This window comes from Onychostruthus taczanowskii, unplaced genomic scaffold, assembly GCF_017590055.1.
Source record: "Onychostruthus taczanowskii isolate IOZ18803 unplaced genomic scaffold, ASM1759005v1 scaffold16, whole genome shotgun sequence".
In the NCBI taxonomy this organism is placed as follows: Eukaryota; Metazoa; Chordata; class Aves; order Passeriformes; family Passeridae; genus Onychostruthus; species Onychostruthus taczanowskii.
The window spans coordinates 1,400,304-1,420,873 of record NW_024498795.1 but is presented as its reverse complement, the minus strand read 5'-3'; the positions used below and the strand labels follow the sequence as shown (position 1 = coordinate 1,420,873).

Sequence of the window (20,570 nt, the reverse complement as noted above, 5' to 3'; positions counted from 1 at the left end):
AAGGTTTGAAAACTTCATCAGTAAGTCATGACTAAATGTCTCTATTTGCATGAACACACACAATCAAAATGAAATTATTTAAGCTTAATCTACAATATTATTCCACTTAAGTGAAAATTATTTCTGTGAAAGTTTTGAACATGCACTAGATGACACATCCATCTTAAAAAAGAATCTGAAAGCCTCATTATTAGTGGATTTTATGCACTTACCTCTTTTGAATTTAATAACTTCTCTCTGATTACAAGCTTATCATAAAAGATAAAGCAGCCAAGTAAGAGCATGATATATCTGCAGTTAGTGCAAATGGTAATTGAATTCTCCTGGATAAGGATTTTCAAGAGACTCCTAGCTTGCATGGTTGTGCCTTTTATTAGGGAAACTAGACGAAAGTTGAATACTACCTTTTAAACTCTGTAGCTTATTCAGGAAATCCATCTCCACTTTAATTGCACTTTCCTCTGTAAGGTAAAAAATTATTTTATGTTATTAGAAATTGAAGGTATTTAAGATTTTAATTTTCTTTGAAAACACAAACATGACAAATACCCCATCCTTCAAGATAGATGGATGATCTCCAAACTTTGGAAATGAACTGTGAAAAAAGTCTAAATATGTAAATCTTTTTTCATGAAATTCATGAAGAATAAAGGTTATTGTGAGGCTATTTATGGCAGTCTAAGTGTCAGTGAACAGGAAATATAGGGTCATTTATATTTTATAACTCACTCTGTAAACCTGCAGGAAGGCAGGATACAGCCACTCTATGTTCCCAGTTTTCAAGGGAAACCATGATGGAAGGAAATGCTGTCCTTTAAATAATGACATAAAGCCCCTTTCCTTAATCTTCAAGGAGAAAAGCTTATTTAAAATATGAATATAGACTTTAGCCCTTAGAGTTTAAAAATTGTTTTGATTTTCCAGAATAGCAACACCAAACATAAGTATTTACTTATGACATTGCTACAATTGCTTCCCACAACTGTAAAGTGTTGCAGAATACTGAGAAAATAACTCATCTTGGGATAAGCACAGCACTGAGGCTTACTGTAACAACAAATATATTAGCAATTTGCCCAGATTTTTCAATATAAATAGATTCTTCAAGAACAAGCACAGCTTAGTAAAATAGAAATGTTTAATAGAAAACAAGCATCCAGATATTCTCTGGCCTTATTATATTGTACTTGCACTTCATGGAAGTCACGAAACTGCAGCCCTCATTCTCCTCATGAGATCCATGTGTATTTCTATGCTTTGAATGAGATCTTGCCCTCCTTGCAGGAGTGGTAACTTCCATTACAATTCATTTGGCATTGAGTGCTGTCATTTTTTGTCCTTTTGAAACAGAAAAAATGGCAAACAATCTGCATTTTGACTTAGTGACTGATTTATGAGAAAGATCACTGGGGTGAGTATGGTGCAACATAAGTCTCTGAAGAGAGTCAGCACTTGGTAATCTGAGGGGAAGAGACCTCAAACTTCCAAGCCCAGTCAGCAAATGCTGACTTGCAGAGCTGTCTCCTGCCCTGCAGCTGAGTGTTCTGCAATAAATACCGTGGGATGAGCATGACAGCATTTAACAACTGCTTTGCAAAATACAGTAATTACACAATAGAGTGAGTGGAAAAGAATCAAGTTATTGGTGGTCCATCCTTGCTCTTTGTTTGGTGGAGGAATGGGAGATCAGCCAATAATTACATTTCTAGTTATGACTTAACCTAGCCATAAGCATCACACTTATGGTCAGCTGAATTATATCAAGTCACACATAATTTACAAGCACTGCTAAACAAATAAACCGAAATCCCCTCTGTCAGCAGAAAATACTTTCATCACCTGGTTAAGAAAACACTAATTACAGGTAGACGACGTGGCCTTGCTACAATTCTTAGAGATGTTATTTGGGTTTTGCTTTGAATTAGCTCACTTCTACCTGACTCTGACATAAAATAAAAGCTTTATGTGTTGAGGGAAATTAAAACACCCTGTTAGATACTCCAGAAGCACGGCCAGAAAAACAGTTGTGCTCAGACAGCAATGTATTTTTTTTCTCAAACTCTGTCAGCATAGAATACTGGAAAACTTAGAGCAATAGTTACATAGTAGCACTTCAAAGGCAACACAGGCCCGGATAATGAGGGGGAAGGGAGGAATTTGCCCCAAGCAAAAGATTCAAAGTCTTTAGAAACCAAGGATTTTGACTCAGATATTTTCTACATTGTTGTAATGTGACTAAAATGGATGCAAACACCTCATATCCTGAATAAACTGCTGTGTTAAAATAACTGTCACCTCTAATATCAGCAATTGAGAGCTCTTTTTCAATTGTTAGCATCTTAAAAAGCATCCAGCACTTTGAACGGAAATCATCTTCAAAACCACAACACATATCTTGCTGTTCTGCATCTAATATGCGTAACACACCACAGTTGCCAACATTTCCAGTTTTTGCATCTGAGCATACACAGTGTACACCTGCAATCTTAAAAATTCCACTTCACTCACAACAAATGCTGATCTCAGTTAAAAACCCCTTTATTAAGAACAATCCAAACCAGAAATTCTAATACTTTGCAGTAACAATTTCAATGCATAATTTAAGAAAATAACTCATTTTTCAAATCTTTTCCCCGGTACATTCCTTCTTCTGTGTAAACGCCTTACATAGTAGCATAATTATAATTTCCCATTGGGACTACAGTACAAACAGTTTGAACCAGAAACAGTGCAATTTCTTTGGTTCAAAGAGATGAACTCCTTCCTCAAAGGCTTCATCAATTTCTTCCACAGCAAATCTGCTGCTGCCACAAATCTGAATCAGAAGTGCTTTCTTCAAATTTCAGGCTCTCATAGAATAAGCTATTCAATTTCAACATGAGAAGTCGACTGATGACCATTAACAATCAAGAAGCTGCACTACATTCTCTAAGCATTTTACATGGTAGGCATGTAGTTCATTTTCTTCTGGCTGGGGAGAACCTGAAAGGAAAAAAAAAAAATCCAAGATGTGAATTTCTAGTTGATTCTTAATACAAAATTACTTTTCCAACGATTGCATTAAATGCCTTGCAAGAATTCATGCTGATTTACGACCTTAACCTCTGTATTAATTAGTAGCAAATCAAATACTTTTACTTTACGTTGCAAAGTCTGTTTTGGATTTACCCTTGGGTACGACAAAGCAGGAAATGTAAAATAACAATGGCCATGTTGAAATATTTCCCCACGTGTACTCAGAATAGCAATCTACCATTTTAGCCCAATTATCACTGTTAAGTGATCAAAGCTTTATAAGCACAGGCTAGTTGAGACCCTAAATGCAGGAATGTTTTAGTGACAATATTGATGATATATTACACAACTGTAAAGTGTAACAATGACAGTTGCATAAAATCTTTTATATCCCTTATTTTGAATATGTAAATTTTTATTGAATTAGAAATCAATAGTTCAGTTGGGGACTTTTCATGTTCTATAGCAGTACACAAACAAATGGGGATTAATGTTATGAGTCTATAAAAGAAAAAAGGTAAATTGTACGTATAAAGTACATATTTCTACTTTGTTGATTCAACAAGGTAGAAAAGTCTCTGATCCATGGTAGTTCTGCTATAAGGAACAATACAGACTTAACATATTGTCAGCATATGAAATGTTGTATTGTTATGTTTAAGGATTGACTTAGTAAAGGCTGAGTTTGAAACAACAGTACATTCACAAAATTAATGAATTTGGGTGACAGCACAGGAAAAATGATGAGATATTCTATGAAAAATATACCTCCTCCTTATTAGGATACCAGCAATGGCCAATGTAGAGAGAAAGTTTGTGGCAAATATGTTATGCAAATAGTATGGAAACCTTGTATTATAAAGCCCTTAATCAATAAACCTGTTTGAGTACATCCATAGAACAATTTAAATTAGTAGGAAAGCTCATTAGCTTAAAAAGACATTATCATGTCCTTTCAAGATTAGCCTAACTTGATGTGACTAACAATCAATAAACCCATTATTAGCTACTGAAGAGCCAGATCATTGTTTGAGCACCTTCCATACTGAATGTTCTTCAGCTGATCCTATTGTATTGCAGCCATTCAAACAAGAGTTATGTTCAGTTACTTAAGCAAAAACCTGAAGCTTCCAGAATCCCACTAACCCATGCCAGGATATTTTAATGTGGGAACAATGCTCTGTTCTGATCCCTTCTCTGTGTGGCTCAACACCCTGAGGCTGAGCACGGTTAGGCAAAGTCATTGCTAAAAGAACAATTTTTCTTATCACTAAATTTAAGATTTAAAGATTCACAGAACTGTATTGTGAAAAGGCTTTTTATTGCAAGCATGATCAGACCTATGCTTCAAAACTAACCTTGGTAATTACCTCAGGTCTTCACCCGAGGCATTTTTCTCCATCTCTATTTATAAGATGCCTAACCATAAGCCACATTGCTAATTGTGATTTTAGGGACAAAAGTATCCTTTCAAAAACTTGTAGCATAACAAAAACTTACTATGATGTTATAAATTGAAATGCTTTAATGATGGAAAAATTAAAAATTGGCGTTAGGTACAAGTAAGACCTACTTTTCTTCACTGAAGAATAAGCTTCATCTATTCTTCTTCTTATGGATGGATTCTTCAAGATCACTTTTGCCTGTAGCACACACAAAACACAATGAGCTTTCTTACCCATATGATCACACCTTAACAGCAAAGTTAAAAAAAAAAAACTGCAATAATTCATCAGAGCATGAGATGTAGGAATTTTTAGAATTAATATAACTCTATCACCATTTAAACCACATTTATATAAGTAGTCACAAATTACAAAGGACAAACTGCTTCTATACCACATTGTTTAATCTCCCAGCCTCAGCAGCTACGTGATTAAAATAAAACAGAATGACTATTGTAAACTTTATTATTATTTACTTAGAGATTACTGTATTGTTTACAGCATAAAAGTATAACATTACAGTTTTTTCATAGATTTCTTAAATACTAACCTTCTGATAGTTGTGAAGCAAAGCCCAAAGCGAAGCTGCTCCTATTCTCTGAACAGCAGGACTGTTACTTTCTAAACAGTCAGACAGTACTGCAATTGCTTGATCTAACGAGACAAATAAAATACATGAAAGCAAATGCATCTAGAAAATAATCAAGAACAATGTAAATATATTTACATGCCTCAGTAGATTGATGCTTGGAGTATACTTATTTTTATGACAAGTACTGGTACGACAGAGGAATTACAGAAACTTTATTATCGATTAAATTTCAATATGCTCATAAAATCACAGTACGTTGAAAGAAGTGTTAAAAACAATATAGCAAAACAAAACCAAGTAAATGCTAAAAAGTTAAGCCACCAGTAATAAAACATGAACATTATGTATAGCTATCAGCTATGCTTAGGGACTAAGTAAGCTGTGAAACTGTTTTATAACTCCCAGTAGCCACAATTAGAACCACATCAGGATGGATATTAAGATGTTTCTATTTCCCTTCATACTTATTATGCAGATGATTTGCAACCAATGAGAAATATTTACCACCCCCCTGTAGGTGCCTTAATTTTCTAGCATTGTTCTGAAGCCAAACTCTTCCACTTTGCTTCTTCACGTCACAACAAAAATTCATAGATTATGTAACTAAATAATGTATATTTAATTAAGGCAGTAAATCCACATCTTAGGAAAAATAAAAAGCCTGGACACTATGGAAAACCTGCTGAGAGTTTGAAACAAAGACAGGAGCATTCTCTCTGCAATTAAATGAGGGAAAGAAACATACCTTCTACAAACAACCAATAAAAAAGTTCTGAACATATTGTTACATTAAATATATATGCTATGACAATTTTATCACTATTGTAAACATTTTCTGTACATGATAGGACATAAAATGGTTTGTCTCAACATTCATGATTTGCACAAGCCAAGAAAGTTTTGTCCAACTGAAAGATAGGAACTTCAGTTATTTCAAACTGACTGATACAAAGAATCCTTTAACCTTCCCTGAAAAACTAGCTGTTTGAGAAAACGGCAAAAATTCTTTCATTCATAATCTGTTATTATATATAAATGATCTGCCTAACAATGAATCTTGATTTTCTTTTGAGAACTATTTATTTGTTTTTCCTTTTATTATGAATTACTGTAATTCTCTCTGCCAAAATATGTATTCTGTAATTACTTCTAAGAATTAATTTCTATAAAAATGCTCTTCTAAAAAACAACATTGAGTTCTTGGTCAGTAACCCAAACTGCCATGAAAATACAGGCGTCTGGAAGCCATGATATTCTCAGGGAACAATAGTTTGCATACCCTTCAGATACTTACCATTACCTAATATCTTTGGTTTATTAGCTGGACTAAAACATATGTTATGTAGAATAAGAAGTGCTAGATGTTGGCTGCTCTTGTGCTTGTATTTACACATTTCAATGATCTGGTCTAAAAAGCCATTTATCTTCATAATCATCTGTTGTCCATCTTCTCCAAAAGATATGTTCAGTAGCAGCTTTAGCCAGAGAGTAGATACATTACCAGAATTTTTATTACTTCCTTTTGGTAATGAAAGAGATAAAAAGTTCTGCAGGAAGTTACTCTGTTAGAAGAAAGAAAAAGGGTTTTAGAATTTATAGTAATTTATTCCATGCCTTGTTTGCTGTTGTTTGAGGTTCCAATCTACATACTTGACCAGACAGTAGTAGTATTGTTAAATTTAGACATTAAAGGCAACCCATTATTAGCCAAGGATTTTTGAAAATAATTACATATGAAAAAGAATCTGCTGCATGGTTAAAAAGTTAATATGGTAACATACATTTCTTCTATAATAATTTATGCAGCATAGATACATAAAAGTTGATCCAACGCAATATATTTATTTAAAGGCTAATTCCCACCACTACATAAGTTTTTTGTTTTGCATTCATTGTTTCTACCCATAAATAAGCTAGTGACATTTTAAGTGAATCAATGCACTACTTAGAAAATGCATTCTTGATTCCTTACTTATTATTGCATGCTAGTAACAAATGTTAAAGTTACCATAAAATGTCTCGAGTTGGTCGTGAGTCGTAAGAACCTAGAGCACCACTCCTCCCTACTCCTCCCTTCACTGCCAGCCAGAGGAATGTCCTCTATTTTTGTAAGCATTGAAGAAAAAGAACTGTACATTGATATGACATACACCATCTCAGGCTTTGCCTCCACTTTAAGGAGATTCTGAGAAGACGAAAATCAATTCCCCAGTTGCAAGAGGGAGGCGTTCTAACATAAATTCCTCTAATGAAAAAGTCCTTTACTAAATATTCCCAGCCTCACTGAATCTTGACAATATATACAAGCATCTGGTTGAAAGCAAGCAATCCAGCATACAAACTCATTGTGATTTTCTTTATGAGAATATAATATTGGTAATTTAATTTTCAGAGGGAATTGGTTATACAGCATTGCTTACACTTATGAAAGCAGAGCCCAAGAGACAGAAGAAAGTACTACCACACTAGAGTGAAACTCTAAAAGTCTAAAAGCAAAAACAATTCACAGAATACAACAGCTACTACAGAAGAGATCCCAAACTCCTTGTTTCTATCAAAAAGTTTGAGTATTAGCCACTTTGCAGTGGTATGACCATGCTTTACATAATTAGCATCACAAAAAGATCTATTTCTCTCTACATTTCTAACAGGTAATTAGGTCCAAAAGCAGAACATTGTTAATGAAAAAAAAAAATTTTGCAATTAATAAATTACTATAAAAGATGCTAGAAACAAGCACACTTTTTATAATTTCTGCTGCGTTAGCTCATCTTATCATGTCACTACTACAGTTGACTTTCTACATGGTCCGTCTTCTTTTCTCAAGGTCTGAATTTATTTAAATGATCAAAGTTTAAGGGAAACAGATTTTTCAAAGCACATTTCATAAAACAGAGTAAGGATCATTCTAAAACAAAATATATAAAAAGGAAAAGACATTACAAACATTTGTGTAATAAGAAAATATTTTTATCCAACATCCAATTATTGCTTTTTTCCTAAAACTTTTGCGAAGGTTATGTTTCCCATAGCATACCTAATGATTTACAGTGTTTAATTTCTTGTTCATTCACGTGCAGTTTGTTCTACAGCATACTCACTTGCATGATCCACTACTGATTGCTATCAATATATATGGGTATTAAAAAACGTTACAACCCACTGAAACAGAGAGGTTACAAAAAGCTCTATCAAAAATTGTCCAGACCATGAAGATAATTGAATTACACTCTTCTCTTAGGGAACAGTAACACATCTGAGAAGACACAATGGATTTGATTCCCACAGATGCATGTCTATATGATCATAGGACATTCCATATTAAAATATGAGGGTTTATTAAAAAGGAAACTGCATCCATTGCTAAAATACAGGTTACCATTTACTTACCTTCTGAATAATGCCTTTACAGTCATGAGACAGAGCAAGGTTAGATATTAGACAAAAGACCACCTGCTGAACTGGGCTGTTATCATTTGACACATAGGAAGCCAATTTCAAGATGTAATGCATTAATGAATTGCCAGCTGCACTTCGTCCAGATGGAAGTGATGATTGCCCACCACTGGCCCAACAAAGTGAAGTACAACCTTAAAGCAATGAGACATTTATCATATTAGAAATGCAGATATGTATTTAAAAGAAAAATGTACAGAAAGAACAGTGCAACTGCCCAAACACTGAGATGGAACTTTCCAAATGATTTGTTGGGTATCTTTTCTTTGAACCCCAATGAAGTCAATCAGACATGCTATGAATAGAATTGTGCCTGAATGTAGCACTTTACTGGAATAGGCATCTACTGTTCTATTGTTCTAGAATGTAAGAGGTGATTCTGCTGTCAAATAGAAGCCATTGCTCCATCTCAGAAACTCTCCTTAAAAACCGGAACAATATACCTAATTATACAATTATTTGGAGGTTGAATCTGAAGGGATTCTCTGAAACTGGCTCAGAAAAAGAGGTCTCTGTATAATTTGAAAGGATTAATGTAAGTTTCTTAGAATATTTTTCTAAGAAATATAAGTGCTGTCTGCAGCTGTCATTACATTGTACAACAGAAGAATGCACAATCCTATGCTACAGAGCTACAAGTTTGAATTAATACAGCAGCAGGGAACAGCTATGTTACCGATCTAATACAAATATCTATATTTGTACAGAAGGCATTTATATGTCTTTTTTTTAGTGGCATTGGCCATCAGCAACAACAGGTAATTTCTTACATGGCCAAAGTAAACAAAAATGAGACAATGTTTAACTGTGACAAATATTTACATACATTTCTCTGACTATACTGAGGAGGAGCGGTTAACCAGTTCAGAGTAGGTGAATTTGGGACACCTCAATAAGCTAGCTATTCTGAACAGAAAGAAAAAAAACGTGATTGATCAGCGAGCACATGCTCTTATCAGCAAGGACAATAAAAATGCAGCCTAGAGTTACTTCAGCTTGATGGACAGGACAGCACATTTTTATTCTAGACTCTGTAGCTGACTAATATACACCTTTCTTCAGCCCATATTAAAAAAAAATTCTCTATTAAAAAAAAAACATTGCAAATTCATTTAAGGTCTGGAGACATCAACGTAAAAAAAGTCATATTTAAACCATTAACTATTTTAATAGTTATGGTATCCTGACAGGGAGAAAGGAACAGACACATTTGTGCCTCTTCAAGCTACTTGCAAATTATTAACTATGATTTGCTAAATCTAAATAACCAGGATATGGAAAGAAAAATCCATGCTAGAAGAAAGTTCAGGCTTCTAGCAGTGGAGATAACTATCAATGGAAATAAAAGGTTTGCTCACATGAAAAGGAGATTCCTTATGACAAATATACAAATGCAAGCTACTGAGTCCAAGGCATAAATAAATTGAAGAAATTTAATACAAAATTGAATTTGATTGACTATTTCAAAACCAGAATGTCCTCAATAAGGACTGATGCACAATCCATACAAAGTACTGGTACACTGTTCTCTATTAAAGAATTTCTAGAACAGTACTATAATATACTACTCAGCTTGGCAGGACATTCAGCAAAACCTCCAAACATAATGGTTTGAATTAAATGCTATTTAATCCTTTAGTACAATTACTCTTGCTAAATCCAACAGCTTGAACCAGATCTGAACAAAAGTCTGGAAAGTAATAAAATCAAAACTCTTGATGGACTTTGATGGACCAGTGCTTTTACGCTTTCCTAGCATGGTAGCAATAAACATTCTTTTCCCTTTATTTTGCTTTTCTGTCTTAATTATTCTGGTAAAATATTTTGATGTATTCCACCACAGCATGACTTTCATACCTGCAGGATAGTTTGCAGTGTAGACACAAAGCAAATGCAGAGCTATTTGCATTGAGGAATCATCTGCTAAAAGCCACGGCCACAGAGAATGCAGAACAGGAACAAGATGAGCTTTGAGTGCTGCCATCTACAACAAGAAGAGGAAGAATTTCAAATGCAATCAGTCCTTTGAAAATGAAATATAGAATCAGAAAACCACATTTTCATCTTATGGTTTAAAAGACTGTATGGAGAACTGACACCATCATTTCAACCACTAATGAATTTAACTCTACACTAGTCAAAACCACAACATATCTTAATTACTGAAAGGTATGCAAACAAAAGAAAAGACTTATTCATTCCAAGTGTTCTTTTTCAAGAGCTCTCTAAAGTTTTATTCAACTCCTTCTAAAGTAATTATTGGAACTCAAAAAACATGGAAATACAAGAGTGCAGTTGTATACAGAGCAAATGATAGAAATCTTCAGTTATCAACAGCAACCTCCTTCAATCCTCCAAGCAATTCTTTCTGCAGATCCTGATCAAAAGAAGAAAAACTTTCCACAATAATCTTAGCTGAGATTATGGCACAACCAAGTTATGGAGACTTAAGGAATAATCAGATGCCTTATTCAGCCCCAAGTGTTCTGCATACAAAAAGGATGTTAATACATGCCCTGGAAAAGGGGTACTCCTGGAAATTCAGGAAATCTTGTAGCTCTACCACTGCATTTGCTAAAAGTAGCCCAAGTTGTATAAATAGCACAAGTAACACAATGCCAAGAAAAATTAAACTGTGAAAGTGGAAATAAATCTGTAAATGTTATCAGCAATAAGAAAGAGGAAAAGCAGTGATCAGAAAGAACAAACATAAGAAAAAGTGAAAACAAGTAATGTAGTATTCTCCCCATGGAAAAAACAGGTAGGCAGAATGGAAGTTGAAAAGAAATTGAAAAGTACAGAGAAAAAACAAGAATAAAATGAAAAGGCATTCAAAATTCTGAGCAAGAAACATGATTCTATAAAAAAATGGATATGAAAACCAAATTGTGTTTTGGAAGATTAGTACAATTTAAGTCACATAAAGAAAAACATAGCAAATTTTTTTTTAGATTTTGGGTTTTTGTTTGGTTTTGCTTGTTTCATTGGGGTCATTTTGGGGTTTTCTTGTCTTTCAGAAGGGCAAAAAAGTAAGGAGAGGAAGCAACTTTCTAAGATCTGAAATGTATCACTATGCACCTTCCTGGTGGCCCCACACTTTTCTCCACATCCATTTTTTATGTTGTATGCTTTGAAAATTAGAATTATTTGACATACAAAAAGCAGAAGTGGATATAAAAGATAACAGCCATCTGAAACCATTGGGAGATGATGTTTCCATACGAACACTAAGTTCCTAATAGATGTGTAAAGTATTCTTAGGAAGTGGGAATAATAATGAAATATGAAGTATTTCTTGCCATTAATATCAAATTTAAATTTAGCCCTCTTGAAAATAACTTCAAAGTAGAAAAAAAATTTATCTTCATTCAGTAACTAAATGTGCTCATATTACTTCAGTATAAGAATACTTACTTTGCATTCTTCATTTTGAAAGAGGCAGTTTCTAAGGAGCTGCATTGAACACCTTAACTCCTTGATAAGGTTATCCTCCTATCCAGGGAAAAATAATTGAACATCATCAGTGTAAGACCAGAATGAATTTTGTAAAAGGAGGAAAGATATTTCAAAAGAAGTGCAAATCTAAGGTATCAACATTTGGGTCACATCTGCTCAGCAGTTTTCTTCTGATTTCACGCAGAATTCATCTTCAAGCACATTTACTAAAGATATTTATAACCAGTAACTTATTATCCTTATCTCTCTTTATAAGCCACAGATACTATTTCTAGGGGCACCAATGTGACCAAATGCAGAAATCTACAATGTTGAGCTCCATTTCTCTTACAACTAATAAAGAACAGGAGGAACCTTCATGAGTATTTGTTCCATCCTAAAGCACATGTCTAAAACAAGTCAAATGAATGATTGCCTAGAAGCATTTATTTTTCTTCCTTGGAAAAAAACAAGGTTAAATTAGCTCTGTCTTTCAGACCCTGAGATGAGCTCAGTTGAGCATAGTGCCAATAATGTTAAGGTTGTGGGTTTGACCTTTATACAGACTATTCATTTAACAACTGGATTTGATGATCCTTGGGAGACCCTTCCAACTCAGAATATTCTGTGATCTCTATAGCGGGCCAGGCCAATCCATCCTTATATTCCCAGGATCTTAATTTTCTATCCTTAACCATAAATATAGAAGCTATAAATAACTTCCAACCTGATAGGAATATTAGAAAAATAAATACAGACCTTTGGACAGTGAGGTGCTACCTTAAGATTCAAGTTAAAAGTGAACAAAATAATCTATCTTCTTGACAGAGCTGTGACACTACAGGGCAGTGATGGCTGACCTAACTCCTATAAGGTGACACACTAAACTACTTCTGAAAGATTACCAAATTCCAATAAGCTTGTTCACCACAGGATACTATTCCTGTCTTATCAAGCATAAAGAAACAAAAATGTAAAATAGGATTCATACTTAATCTCAGACAAGGTGAAGAAACAATGCATGCTTATAAATCATAACGTGCTTATACATCATCAATCATGTATTTGATGACTTTTAAAGACAAAGTACTCTGCAGTACAGCCTACTGCAAGAAGGTTAATGAAAGCCAGGTGTAGTAGGTCTGGAAGAAACATACAAGTCATTATTACAAATACATTTTATAACTGGTTTGTCTCACCTCTAGTCAAATAAAATGCTAACACTAAGGCAAGACTCTTAAGACAAGAATTTTTTCAAGGCATTCTGTATGCATTAATTTAGTTAATAAGTAAAATAACATTAAAATGCCACAAACTACAACTCATATTTAATGTACAAACTTCTAGGAAGTTGAAAAAGTTATGGATTGCATTGATAACACTGTTTATTTATTTTAGGATATCTTGCTTTTTTATTACAATAACATTTTGACATGATTTTTTGAAAGCTTGACTACTTTTAAATACATTTCATGCTCTTTATTAGCATCATGCTAATTATTGTGAAAGAAAAGGAATATCAAGTAAAACACCTCAGCTGACCTGAGAATGAAGCTAGGTAAAACACGTTTTTCCCCAATAATTAAGAGGCAGAGAAAGTTAAAAAAGAAAAGAAGCTGTCGTGATTTTCCTCTGAGAGTTGTGCCCTGAAGTGGGCAAAGGGGCAGTTTTGTGAATGATCAGATAAATCTACCATGAGAGCAATATCTCAGTGTCCCCCACATGAAACTGTCATTATGTGCCACATATGATGAAGAGCACACTTTCATATGATGCGTAACGTGCAGTCCCAGCTCAGCAGGAAATCTGTCACAAAATCTTTTGCAAATCTTTCAAAGAATTTTCAATTAAACATAATCTGTTTTTCTGAACTTTCTCAGAGGCTCCTTTCCTCCAATTTCATTCAAGTTTTAAATTTCTCCTCAACCCAAAAACTGCAAAGAATCAGCTGACTTCAACCTTTTAGGACATATCTAGGGCAGGACACCTTTCAGCCTCCAACACTTGAAAAGGGAAAATTAATGTCTTTAGGAGATCTCAAGAAAAAATATGATAGCCTTCACATCTCAGGGTCAAACTCAAATTTTTTTTAAGAGTTCCTTTTTATAAAACATAATTCCATACTCTCACAAATCAAGGCTAATGTCTGTATCAAAATCTCAGAGAAAAAATACTATTTAAAATACTATTAATAAATACTACTAAGAAATGCAGAAATACCCTACAGGAAGGTGTTTCCTGCAATTTCTGATTTACGTGGGAGTGGACAAGATATCAAACTTGACAGCAGAGGTTACTGCCTGTATTTTATTAATTCCCTTAGATCAAAGTGGCACAAAACAAGCAGATTGCAACAAAAATCTTATGAAATGTTGTATGATGGCAAGACATAATTTATATCTAAATGTGGTAAAGAAGACTTGGGTGACATGACAGTCTGGAAGAACTGGAAGGCAGGTTGAAAAACAAAGGCTAAATAAATAAAACTGAGTGGAGAGAAGCTACTGGGAATGGAGGCAGTGGAAGGACCACAAGTATGAGGTTAAAAAGACCCAAAACTGACAACAAGTTAAGAAAGCAGGGACAACTGAGTATGATGACAAGAAACTGAGATGTTCAGACCAAGTTCAAAGGAGAAGAGAAGAAAAAAAACAAAACAAAACTGAAAGCCAGATAATAGGAAAGTAAAAAAGCTATGACTTACATGCACAAGCAGAATGGAACTAGTTTTGGGATGGGAGGGAGATTGATACAAGAACAGACAAAACCAAAACAGCTAGCACCGGTTGAAAGACACTGAAAAAAAACAACTTAAGAAAACAAAAAATTATTGTGGAAACAAGATGGAAAAAATTAGCTGGATTAGATAGGGCCATAAAGTCAAGACTGAAAGTCCAACTAAGTTTGAAAACAATACTCTGATATTGCTATAAGACTAATATCATAAATTACAAGCACAACAGATTACAAAAGGATGAGATGTGTATGTGAGTGGATGTCTGAAAATGAATTTTGCACTATCAATCAGCCTGCTATTTCCTGCTTTCAGCCAGGATGGACTAGCTGCTAATTCTGATAACCTAGACTAAAAGTGGGAAGGCCCAAATCCTCCAATTAATGAAAAGACATGAGACAAAACCAGTAATTCAGATGATGATCATGTTGTACTTCACATGTAGATTACTGAGTTTGGGCAAACAGAAGCTTGAAGTTCTGGAAAGAATAGTGGAAAAAAGAAGGATTCCTGAAAAGAGACTGTCCCTCACAGAAAGAAATGGGCCCAAAAAGAAGAATGTGAAGATCCTGGTTGGAGGAACAATCTGGCAAATGGGAGAAGATCCTGAGGACCAGAGAGAGGCCTGGAAAAAAACTACCAGGACATGCCCAGGGACTTTGTCCAATGAACAACCAAGACCAGGCAGCTGCAAAGTATGAACTGAGGTGATTTATTGCCTGACAATACTGAAGTAGCAGTCATCTCTGTGTTGGAAAAGGTAGATGAGACCTAGTGAGACCTCTAGGTGGAAGACCGTGTGAGATAATCAAGTTGGTAAAAGTTCTAAAATCATTGAATTCTACAGAAGCTCCAGTATCTGGATCCACCACAAGCTGTCATTTACTTTGTCTCATCCGTGACACATACAAGCAGTATCTGCCTCAAGAAAACAAACAAACAAAAGAAAGCTAGGAAGTGCCTTATCCTATCAATGTTCTGGTTGTTATAGCTACCTTTTTTCTCTGTGCTTTCCCAGGCTTTAGGGAATCCAAATTCAGCTGTGCGTGAATGTGCTTCATGTTTTCTATACAGCTGTCTATCAGGTCAGCTGGAAGACAAAAACCAGTAACATTTATAATTACATTCAAATCAAAAATGTTTTATTAAAAACCAAAGTATCTTTCTGGCAATGATCTGCTTGTTATCAGGAAGTAGCAAATGTTTTCTGAGATGAAGCGCATCTAGTTGAACGCTCTCAAGAAGCAAGAATACATTTGAGTTCTCTTGCAACAAAGTCCCATCAGAGGAATGCCCAAAGGAATGACTGGTAAGATTGAGAGAAGATGATTTGGGTGGGGAGGATAATAACTCATAACTCTTCAGGGTATCTTCAACAATGCTCCTTAGAAGTGTGAAACTTCAAGAGCTTAGGACATCCATTTATTTCACCCAACCTTTTCCTAACAGCAGATTTGCTGCATCTGTGGTGAGACAAAGGAAAGCAACTGTTCAGGTGACTTAAAGGGCAAAATGTTGAGTTAGGCTCTTTTCTTTGGATCTATCCTTTAAGTTACTATAAGACGATGGAGTGACAACATTAGTGGAGAAGGTAAGAGCTACAGCTATCATCTGTCTGGACTTCTGTAAGGATTTTGACACAGTCCTTTGCAACATCCTTCCAAACTGGAGAGTTAAGTAATTGACAGGTGGATTGGATAATGGAGGAGGAATTGGTGAGATGGTCACACCTAGAGGGTAGCAGTCAATGGATCAATGTCCAGATGGAGAGTGGTGACAAGTGGTGTCCCTCAGGGATCCATACTGGGACCAATACTGTTTAATGCCTTCATCAGTACCATCATGGGATTGAGTGCACCTGCAGTAAATTTGCAGGTGGCACCAAACTGAGTGTAATTGACACAACTGAGATCTCAGATGCCAGCCAGAGGACCTGGACAAGCTTAAGGTCCAGATGGACCTCACGACGTTCAACAAGGTCATGTGCAAGGTGCTGCACTTGGGTTGGGACAATCCCAAGTATCAATACAGATTGGGGGATAAAATGATTGAGAACAGCCCTGACAAGATGCAATTAGGGTGCTGGTGAATGAAAAGTTGGACATGGCCAGACAATAAGACCTCACAGTCTAGAAGGCCAAGTAAATCATGGACTGCATTCAAAGCAGCATCACCAGCAAGGCAAAGGGAAGAGATTATGCCCCTCTGCTCTGCTCTGGTGAGACCCCCACCTGGAACACTGCATCCAGCTCTGGGGTCCCCAGCAGAGAAAACACCTGTTGGAGCAGGTCCAGAGGCAGATCACAATAAAGGATCTAATACATCTATGAGGACAGGCTGAGAGGGTTGGGATTGTTCAGCCTGGAGAAGAGAATGCTAATGAAAGACCTGGTTGTCGCCTTCCACTTAAAAGAAAAACCTTAAGAAAGATGGGGACAAATATTTTAGCAGGGCCTGTTTTAAGGGGTAATGGTTTTAAACTAAAAGAAGACAAATAAACTAGATATGAGGAAGAAATTTTTTACAATGAGGATGGTGAAACACTGGAACAGGTTGTCCAGAGAGGTGATGGATGCCCTACCCCTGGAAACAGGTTGGATAAGGCTCTGAGTAACCTGATGAAGTTGAAGTTATCCCTGATTACTGCAGGGGTGTTGACCTAGATGGTCTTTAAAGGCCCTTTCCAATGCATTCTATGATTCCATAATAATGGGACAATTCAAGTTGGAAGAGACGGCTTCCAGAGATCATATACCCAACCTTCTCCTCAAAGCAGAGCAAGCTCTAAGCAGGCAAGGTTTGCCTGCAGCTTTATCCGGCTGGGTCTTGAAAATGTCCAAAGACAGAGACAGCACACTATGTCTAGCACTGCTTTACTCCCTTCAAAGGGCAAATATTTATTTACAGGCAGTTTGCCTATCATGTTTCACTTTATGCCCACTCTTTCCATCCTCCTATACAATGCATTGCCGTAAGAAATTCACCTCCAACTTCTTCAAAATCTCATAGGTCCTCCCAAAACCTTCTTTTCTCCACGTTGAACATAAGCCAGCTCCCTCAGCTTCTTCTCTAATGACAAGTGAACACAACCACCCTGATGGCCCATCTGGGGCCCTCTGCTCCAGTTTGTTGACATTTGTTGTACTGGGTTAAAAGTGGATGTGCTATTAGAGATTTAATCACAAGTGGAAAGTAGAGAAAAGAAACTTTTCCCCTTGATCTAATGGCTGTGTTTCTGTTAATACAGCCCAGGATGGTGTTAGTCTTCGCATATTCAGCTTGCTGCCTACCAGCTCCTTTTTTCAGCATTCCAGTCAGCCTCTATTGCTGTAAGGGCTTGTACCTTTTGAGGCGCAGGACTTTGCATTTTTTAACTTAAAGTATCCCTTAAGAGCTCAACAGGTGATACTAGAGGTACATGTATCTTTATGCTTTGAGCCCCAGAAATTGTCTTCCTCTTTTCTAAGGTCTGTGTTGCACAACAGCAAGGATGACTTGACGGCTGCTGTAGCACAGAATGATGCACTTCTGGCAGTGGAAGTGCCTTCACAGGAAGCTGGAAATTAGATGATCTAGTAAGTCATCAACAGAAGAACCTGACTGAAGTAAGGGCTGAGTACAGAACCAATACACTGGGAAAAAGCAGAAAGCATAAGACCTGAAGTTGAGTTTTCTGTTACTAAAGGGATCAGACACTGAGCAGATCTGTCTAAGCTATCAATGTCAGTGTAGGGTAGGATCTGTCTAAGCTATCAATGTCACTGTAGGGTAGGTTTACAGAGTGGAAAAAACAGATGAAAGTTACAGGAAAGCACCCAAGACAAAATATACTTGGCCAGATCAAAAGGTGTAAAACACATGATGCCAGATGAAAAATGCAAATTCTCCATTCTCCCATGTTCTAGAGGGCACAAATAGCCTGTGATTAGAAGGTGTGAAGGGAAGAAAGTCCTACCTGAACTGTAAAATGTGACTAAAGAACCAGGGAAGAACAAAGCTGAGAAAAAGAAGTCTCCTCTTATTTCAGGTACAGCCACAACTGAAAACACAGGGCATACTTTCACCTACCAAAGCATTGGAGGATACTGCCAGTGAAAAATCTCCAGTTTCTAATGGATGAATATGCCATTAGTGGTAAAAAGCTAACAGGTCTCTTCTTACTCCAACACAGACCTGTGACTTTACCACAGAGTTTTAAACTGGCTACAACATAATGTTTCATCTGCAGCTGAAAACTTTAATTATTAGTTAAGATTTCTTAGTGAAAATCTGGTAAAACCCCTGCCATTGAAACCTAGGTCTTCTGCTTTGAAAAAAAAAACTAGTCTCAAGGTAATATGCAAAACACCTGCTAGCATTTGATTCATATATAATTTAATTTGATTCATATATAATTTATTTGATTCATATATAATTTTGACATGCTCACCTTCCAAAGCACATTTCTGGGCATTTTTACTGACAGCTAACAGAGACAACAGTGCATTTGTAGCAGCTTCTTTCAGCACATCCTTTGAAGATTTTCTTTCACAGACCTACAGAAATGCAATTTCATTACTGAAATTAAAAAGTGACCATGTTAAAAGTAGTATTCATAGCTATAAATATATTGTCAGAGTCTATATTTTCATTTGGATGATTTATAACTCTATCCCTATATAGAGTTCTCCCTCTCTATATTCATGTTTATAGTCAGTCTGCAGTGAAGTGTTCCAGGGTTTTTTGAAACTGATTTTTTAAAATTATATCTTTCTTTTTTTTTTTTTTTTCTCCTAAGCCCACTCCTCTTATTCTTTTCTTAATATTCTACTTTTCTAAGGCCTAGATTCTAAATCCTGGCATTCCATTATTTTTCTCATATTCAGGAATAGGCTTGGTATTGCAGACAACTCACTGATATGCCTTTAGTGCAATCTCACTTTCTTTCTACACAATGATGATGAGGAGATTAAATACAGTGAAATTCCTTAAAAAAATCACTGAGAGTTATCTTAGATACTCTTACTAACCAGTGAAAAATGGTAGCTTTTCTTAGTGTTGTGAGGTCTTTGTGAGCATCACCACAATTCTAATAACCTAGGCATAATCTCTGTTTTCAAAGGAATATTTATTTGGAATCACATAACAAGATAGTTGAAAGACAAGGAGCACTCTGTGCGTCATATATTATCCACTACAGAATTTGTCTATCTAGCAATTTTCCCTACAAAACCATGCCAGTTCTGACATCCAAGATAACAGAAAACACCATCCACTGCAAATAGAAAAATATAGGAAAATAAGAACAGTTGCTGGATCTTAGTAAAGATAAAAACGTATTTTGAAGCTAGCCAAAAATACAACATCTTAAGAAAATCTTAATATTTTAGACAGAAATCTCATGAGTACCTATCCATATGATCTCACAGATTTTAATTCTACATACACCATGTATTAATGAACTAATTTTTTCAAATTTTCATACGCAATAAAATATCAATTTATGCTCGAAGATCATCATTTTTTGAAGTGTTCACTGTAACCAAGGGTGAGAAGGCCAAAGAATAAAGAATAGAAAGTTAATAACCAGAAAAATCCCAACACCACATTGATAAGGACAACTGACACCAAATCAAAGCACCGAAGCATGGACTGGGTTCTGTGTTTATAACCAACAAAAAAGAGCTTTACATTTAGACTACAACTGTTCTTATTAGATCTGGTGTGAAATCTCAAATCTAACAGCAACACAAGAATGTTTGAAGTAACTTCACTGTTTTTCTGTTCTGATGGGTGATGGTTTCTTTTCAAATTAAAAAATTTAGATGTTTGAGTACTTAAAAGCTTAAAAGCTAAAACTAATTAACACAAGCCTGGAAAGAAAAAATTGTTGAATTCCAGTAATCCTGCATAG

At 35.6% G+C, this 20,570-nt stretch overlaps 1 protein-coding gene across 1 annotated transcript in view; it reads right to left on the bottom strand.

Moving 5' to 3' along the window:
- Nucleotides 1-2,551: 2,551 nt before the first annotated feature.
- Nucleotides 2,552-20,570, bottom strand: part of RTTN (rotatin) — a 78,803-nt gene continuing 60,784 nt past the window's right edge. Inside the window, exons 41-49 of the mRNA XM_041399304.1 lie at nucleotides 19,107-19,212; nucleotides 15,673-15,767; nucleotides 11,923-12,000; nucleotides 10,366-10,492; nucleotides 8,443-8,642; nucleotides 6,347-6,614; nucleotides 5,011-5,114; nucleotides 4,589-4,658; nucleotides 2,552-2,982 (exon numbers count right to left, since the gene is read on the bottom strand). Coding sequence (XP_041255238.1) covers nucleotides 2,900-2,982; nucleotides 4,589-4,658; nucleotides 5,011-5,114; nucleotides 6,347-6,614; nucleotides 8,443-8,642; nucleotides 10,366-10,492; nucleotides 11,923-12,000; nucleotides 15,673-15,767; nucleotides 19,107-19,212 — 1,131 coding nt within the window. The 3' untranslated portion in view covers nucleotides 2,552-2,899. The remainder of the gene's footprint in view (nucleotides 2,983-4,588; nucleotides 4,659-5,010; nucleotides 5,115-6,346; nucleotides 6,615-8,442; nucleotides 8,643-10,365; nucleotides 10,493-11,922; nucleotides 12,001-15,672; nucleotides 15,768-19,106; nucleotides 19,213-20,570) is intronic.